Source organism: Atta colombica, unplaced genomic scaffold (assembly GCF_001594045.1).
Source record: "Atta colombica isolate Treedump-2 unplaced genomic scaffold, Acol1.0 scaffold141, whole genome shotgun sequence".
Taxonomy (NCBI): domain Eukaryota; kingdom Metazoa; phylum Arthropoda; class Insecta; order Hymenoptera; family Formicidae; genus Atta; species Atta colombica.
In genome coordinates, this window is record NW_017259230.1 from 754432 (window position 1) to 760827 (window position 6396).

At 28.7% G+C, this 6396-nt stretch overlaps 2 protein-coding genes across 3 annotated transcripts in view; one reads left to right on the top strand and one right to left on the bottom strand.

Annotated features, from left to right (window-relative positions):
* Window positions 1–2430: 2430 nt before the first annotated feature.
* LOC108684926 (zinc finger protein 622) lies at window positions 2431–3802 on the top strand. Its single transcript, XM_018189469.1, has 2 exons — window positions 2431–3098; window positions 3239–3802. Exons 1-2 carry the CDS (start codon window positions 2465–2467, stop codon window positions 3721–3723), a joined length of 1119 nt encoding a protein of 372 aa, XP_018044958.1. The 5' UTR covers window positions 2431–2464; the 3' UTR covers window positions 3724–3802.
* Window positions 3803–4817: 1015 nt separating this feature from the next.
* Window positions 4818–6396, bottom strand: part of LOC108684916 (dopamine N-acetyltransferase-like) — a 4525-nt gene continuing 2946 nt past the window's right edge. The window contains exons 3-4 of one of the 2 annotated variants that reach the window (XM_018189459.1): window positions 6194–6246; window positions 4818–5517 (exon numbers count right to left, since the gene is read on the bottom strand). In XM_018189459.1, coding sequence (XP_018044948.1) covers window positions 5481–5517; window positions 6194–6246 — 90 coding nt within the window. In that variant the 3' untranslated portion in view covers window positions 4818–5480. The remainder of the gene's footprint in view (window positions 5518–6193; window positions 6247–6396) is intronic. The other variant, XM_018189458.1, reaches the window with a different exon arrangement.

A 6396-nucleotide genomic window follows, 5' to 3' on the forward strand; every position in this document is an offset into this window, starting at 1 on the left:
AATGCATAATGAACCAATTAAATTTTTTTTATTTTTTTATTTATTTCCTTTCTTTCCATGAAACAAAGAATTGGTTGATTTTCTTATGGTTCATGTTTTAAGCATTATGTAAAAGTTTGTGCTCCCCGCTTATCGCTCAGTTGATTGATTGCTGCTTGAATGAATTTACTTGTGAATGCATTTTAAGATATTTAAGCCAATAAGTCAATCAGGATACTGCTTCAGATTTACGTATTCTAACGGAAATAGAAATAGCAATAAACTTATTCAATAACTTAACCTTGTAATAAAATAACTTTTAATTGGTTGAAACTTGTCTTATGGATAAGTTTACTGCTATTTTTATTAGAAGTTCAAAAGAATTCTCGAATGTGATTGACTCATTCTTATGTCTTACTAGTTACTGTTAAGCTGGTTCTACATTAGTTGCAAGCTGATCGCAAGTTTATTATATTATGTTATATTATTATTGTGACAGCCAATCTGAAGCTTGCATTTTGAAATCAACACTTCATTGGCTGTCGCAATAAACTTGCGATCAGCTTGCTACTAATGTAGAACCGGCTTTATGGAAGGGTGTGCCTTAACCTTAAAGCGTAAACTTGAGCCTATAAGCCAATCAGGATACTATTTTAGATTTACAACCTAACGGAAATACAGGGTGTCTGGAAATAATCGCCAAATATTTCATGGACAGGCTGCTCATGAAATATTTGGCGATTTCCAGACACCCTGTAGAAATAACAATAAACTTATCCATAACCTTGCAATAAGGTGAATTCCAACTGGTTAAAACTTGCCTTATGTTTATAAGTTTTCTGCCATTTCTATTCATTAAGGGCCGATTCTATAATTCTTAACAACAATCATTGATGTTGTTGCGCAGGTTTTATATAGAGTAAAAAAGCTGCGTAATGACATCAACGACTATCATTAAGAGTTACAGAATCGGCTCCTTAGAATACGTAGATCTATGTTTCAAAACTTGCTCTCTGAGGAAAATTTTACTCGAAATATATAGTATACATAACGTATATTATAGCTTATAGAGTAAAATCTTCCACGGAGAGGAAGTTTTGGAACATAGCCCTAAAGCAGTATCCTGATTGGCTCATCGGCTTAAATTTACGTCTTAGGAGCTCTGCACAATAAAAGGATTAAGAGAACAGAGAAAAGAGAATAAGAATTTCAACCTATCAGAAATGTATTGTAGAATACACAATTTCTGATAGGTTGAAATTCTTATTCTCTGTTTTCTGTTCCGTGTTCCTTTTATTATACAGAATCCCTTTAAGTTACTATTATAGAAATTTTCGCGCGCAACATCAATTAGCGAAGCAAAAGTAGAGGGATAGATTCTCGATCATTCTCGATCATTCTCTGTGTCAGAGACCAAATGTGCATCTCTGGTATCTCTGCATTCTCTGCTTCAGAACAGTATTGTCTATATCTATGCTAGTTACTCTGATTGGTATGTACTATATAGAAATCTGTGGTTGCAACAAGAGATAAACTTTTTTATTTTACATGAGAACGGAATTACAGTTACGTAACTTTTTTCATCAATTTTTTCTCAAAACATCAGGTAAGTGAAATATTGTCACATAATTGATAAATCACAATACAGCTTTACAGCATCACAACTTTATTTTTTTAAGCGATAATTCACCTAGCCTTTAAAACACCATGTGGTACGATATGTAGCACTGTTATTTTAATAAAGGATTTCCCTGGTGAAAATTTTTCTCGAATAATTTTTGTACGAATTGGAACATTTTTCAGAAATACTCGGAAAGTTTACATATTCTCTTAGAACTTCTCATACAAGTGAATTCTGAAATATTCTGAAATTTCTCATCCCATAATTTTTAAAAAGTATTTTAAAATTTTTTAGATTTGTAACATTTCATCAGAAATTATACTTAAAAAATCTTAAAAATTTTACGATATTTTATAATTAATATATTGAAAAATTTTGAGAAAAGATATAAATTTTCTGAGAAATTCCAATTTGTATAAAAAATTTGTATAAAAAATGTGAGAAAGTTATAAAATTATAGAGAAATTCTGAAAAATTATATAGAAATTCTAAAAAATTATATGAAAAATTCTGAGAAAAATTTTTACCAAGGTTATTAAGCTATTTTTGCATATATAACGCTTTGTTTGTTATTACGGGCTTTTTTTATGATTTTGATTAAGCTAACACAATAGACTTTTTAAATACGAAAAATACATATATAAATATAAATTTTGTATTGAGTTCTCTGTAGCTTTTAGCAAAACATGTTCGTTAAAAGAAATAAAATTGTTTATTTTATTTGAAAGAAGCTAAATTGCAATTATATAACTTTTTTTTATTGTTAAACTGTACTAATAATTATTCTTTCTTTTTATATGGCAGAAATTTCATAAAAGATTAATTGGAGTTATTTAAAAAGAAGAAAAAGATATAATACATACAATGGAGAATCTGTGTCAAGAACACTTTACTTGTTGGACGTGTAAAGTAAAGTTTGCAGATTTGGCAATATTTAAACATCATTATCGTACTGAATGGCATAGATATAATATGAGTACAATAGTAAATGGATTACCTTCGATCACTCTTGAAGACTTTGAGAAGAAAGAAGCGATGTATCGTGAAAATAATGCAAACCAGATTAAGAACAAACAGATTTGTGAAGTCTGCCGAAAGAAGTTCAACAATCAGAAACAGTACGAGAATCACTTGGCTTCGAAAACTCATAAAAAGAAATCGGAGCAAAAAGAAAATACAACTGTAGCTTATAGTAAAAAGTTGTCAAGCATACAAGATTCATCCAATAAGAATACGGATGACATTGAAACAGATTCAGATGTAGAATCCTTGGATTCAGACGAGTGGTTTGAAGATTTGAAGTATCAAATTATTTATGATAATTGTTTATTCTGCGATTATCATAATAAATCTATAGAGTGCATTATGATACACATGGAGAAGAAACATTCGTTTTTCGTACCTGATCTTGAATACTGCGTGGATCTAGGTGGCCTATTAAAATATTTGGAATATAAGATATGTGTTGAATTTAAGTGTATTTGGTGCAATGATTCAGGTAAATAAATCTTTTTTTTTTGTTAATTATTTTCTCCATTATTTATATTTGATTGAAATAAAAGGATTAAAAATTGGAATTGAACAAAAAGAATCACAATTATAAAAAAATTTAAAATAAAAATTTATATATTTTTACAGGAAGAAAAATGCGAAGCGCACAAGCAGTAAGAATGCATATGATTGACAAGGGCCATTGTAAAATGTTGTTTGAAGGAGAGACGATGTACGAGTATTCATCTTTTTATAATTACTTATTTAGCTATCCAGATGCCGAAAATGCCGATCCAGATGAAGAAGTATCGGATTTAGAGGTTTTAGACGACGAGGGTTATATGATGAAGCTACCATCTGGCAAGTCAATTGTCCACCGTGATTTGGCGCTTTATTATAAACAGAATGTACCTGTGGGAATCACAGCGATGATAAAAGATTCAGATTATTGCCGACGCAAGCGGATACATAAACAAATATCATTTGGGTCTGAAGAAAAAAAACTTGAAGTCGCCCGAATTACAGCACGAGACATTCAAAGCTTCCAGCGAGTCCAAGCCAAGTACTTAATGCAGCTGCAAGTCAAACAAAACAATTTACAGAAACATTTCAGACAACAAACAAACTTTTAACTATATTTAATGACTAAGTATAATTAGATATGCATAATTTTTAGAAAGTTGTAAGTTATAAAAAATAAAGTATGCATTTAATAATATAAAGTTGATTATCCCTGCACCATTACATTTTATTATCACATTATTTATAAGTACAACAAAAAACGCAATTTAAATAACTTAATTACTTATCTAAATGGATTTTATTCTAGTTTTAATCATTTAATTCTAACTTAAAATCAGATTCAAACTTTAGACACGCCATAACTTCACGTCCTTTCAATTGCTAAGAAATCGAAATTTTATTATTTTTAAAGGATACATCACGTAATACAAATTATTATAAATCGCTTTATAATTCGCATTTTACGGATGTTCTTACAAAATAATTCGTGTATACTTTATAAATACTCTTTCGTAACACGTTTCACCGACAAAAATATCTTCTATTTTTTTCTCGAATAATTTTTTTTTAAATTTATGTGGACCCGTTATATCTAGAGCAACATCTCCGTATTACGACCGAAAAGTTGCCGCTTTCGATAGAACATAACAAATATATATATATATATAAGTTAGAAAAAGATCTTATACATCATCGCATTTCGCTGATATAAGAAAGAAGGAGGAGGGAAAAAAAGATATAATTGGACGTTCACCTCATGACTATGTTTCACGGTGACTTCAGCGAATCACGAAATGTAAAGACATTTAATAGTATTTGGTACTTTGATATTTTATGACTTTCTTTTTGTTTTTTTTTTTCTATTAGAAATTGATCAGATCAATATTTTATTGTAATTCATGCTTTCCTTTTAACTTTCAGATATCTTCTCTGAATTACATACATGCATATATAGATATTCCATTCTTTTTTAAAATTAATTATGAAAAATATATATATGTATAGGATCAAAAATATAATATTACTAATAATAGAAATGATAATATTAAAGTGTTAGTTTTCTTAGAAAGTGTTCCAAAATTTTACTTGTTCCAAAATTGTTGTAATATAACGGGATTTTTAGAAAGAAGATTCTTATACATATATATTTTATCATTCAATTTGATTATTGGTATTTATGTTTGTTTTAAATTTTTATGGTTTTTAATGTATATAAGAATTGAATGATATATACGATTTTACATTTTGTATTATATCTTTTTTTGCTATAATAGATTTGACTTTTAGAGTCGTGTTGACTTCCGTGCAGAAATAAAAGATCCGAATATGAGACGTCTATCAAATGTCTAAATGGACGTCTAAGCATTTGATCGACTTTATACCTGATTCGCCCATTCGCTGTGTTAAATTATTCAATTTCATTAAATAATTGTTCTTTGTCTTCTCTTAACAACGAACATTTCTTCTTCAGAACACACAGGGGCAGTAATACCGGATACCATTCGGATACGTTTCGACACATATTACGTGAAACGCATAATACACACTTTTCTCTTTTGTTAGATAAATATTCTATGAGAAGATGTCACGTCATTCATGACATCAAGATATACATTAAGTGCTGTTATTGTCACGACACGACGATGATACATATATCTTTTATCTACTTTACGCTTTACGGTTTCGTGTTGACGATTTAATTTAATTATAAGCTCTCCAAGCAAGCAGACTTTCTCATTTTATCTTCAATCTAATAACTTCACCATTAATTTTAACGCCTGATGGGGCGGCGCCGGTCTGATAGACTTGTCCAATTCCGTGTACGAGATTTCTGCTTCCACCTGGTAGCCGTGCTTCAGATAGACTTTTAATGAGAATGCACTGGTTGCATCGGCCTTACACACCTGTAGTGATATGCTATATCAGATTTGTTTTTCATTCTTCTTTTATTAAATTTTATTTTGAATAAAATTAAAAAATCTCATTGAAGGTTTTTTTGGAAAAGTTCTTAAAATAAGTGAAGTGAAATAAGAAGTCCCTTTGATAGATAAAAATAATTTTAAGAACTGTGTATCTCGTTATCAATTTTATTTGATTTTTATGATAAGCCTTTTTTCCTTGTAATCAGCTTAATAATATAGATAAACAATCTGATGAATAAATCCATTTACTTTTCATTTTTTTAACTTGTAAATATTGAGAGATAAGAAACAGAAATAATAATTAACATTATCGTTAATCGATTTTATAGTAAATATTATCTACATATCAGTTACTTTCCTAGAATTAAATAGTTAAGATACTTCTTGAACTGACATCATTCAATAAATTAATGAATAATTTGACTACTAAATTTTGAAAATTAAAAATAAAAATAATTATTGATAAATTAATACGTATAATATTCATTTATATTGATATATATTATCTACTGTATCATTTATTCATATTATTTATTAATTCATATTAATTTATTTAGCATATTAATCTGATTCTTTATTGTGCAAGAGAATGTACATACGAAAGTGCAAAAAATATCTTTTAAGAAAAATAAGCGCGAGCGATAGATTGTAATTATACCTTGTGAAGAAGTAAACAAAAATTATCCCATGTATATTAAGAAGAAAAGCATGCTGAAACAAAAGGAAAGTGTGTGCTGTGTATGCAAATCAGTGATCACGCCAACGCAATAATCTTAAATTAATGAAATAAAAAAAATGCGGAACCTCTTTATAACATGTAAAATCGATAAAATAACTTTATAAATAAATAAATAAATAAAT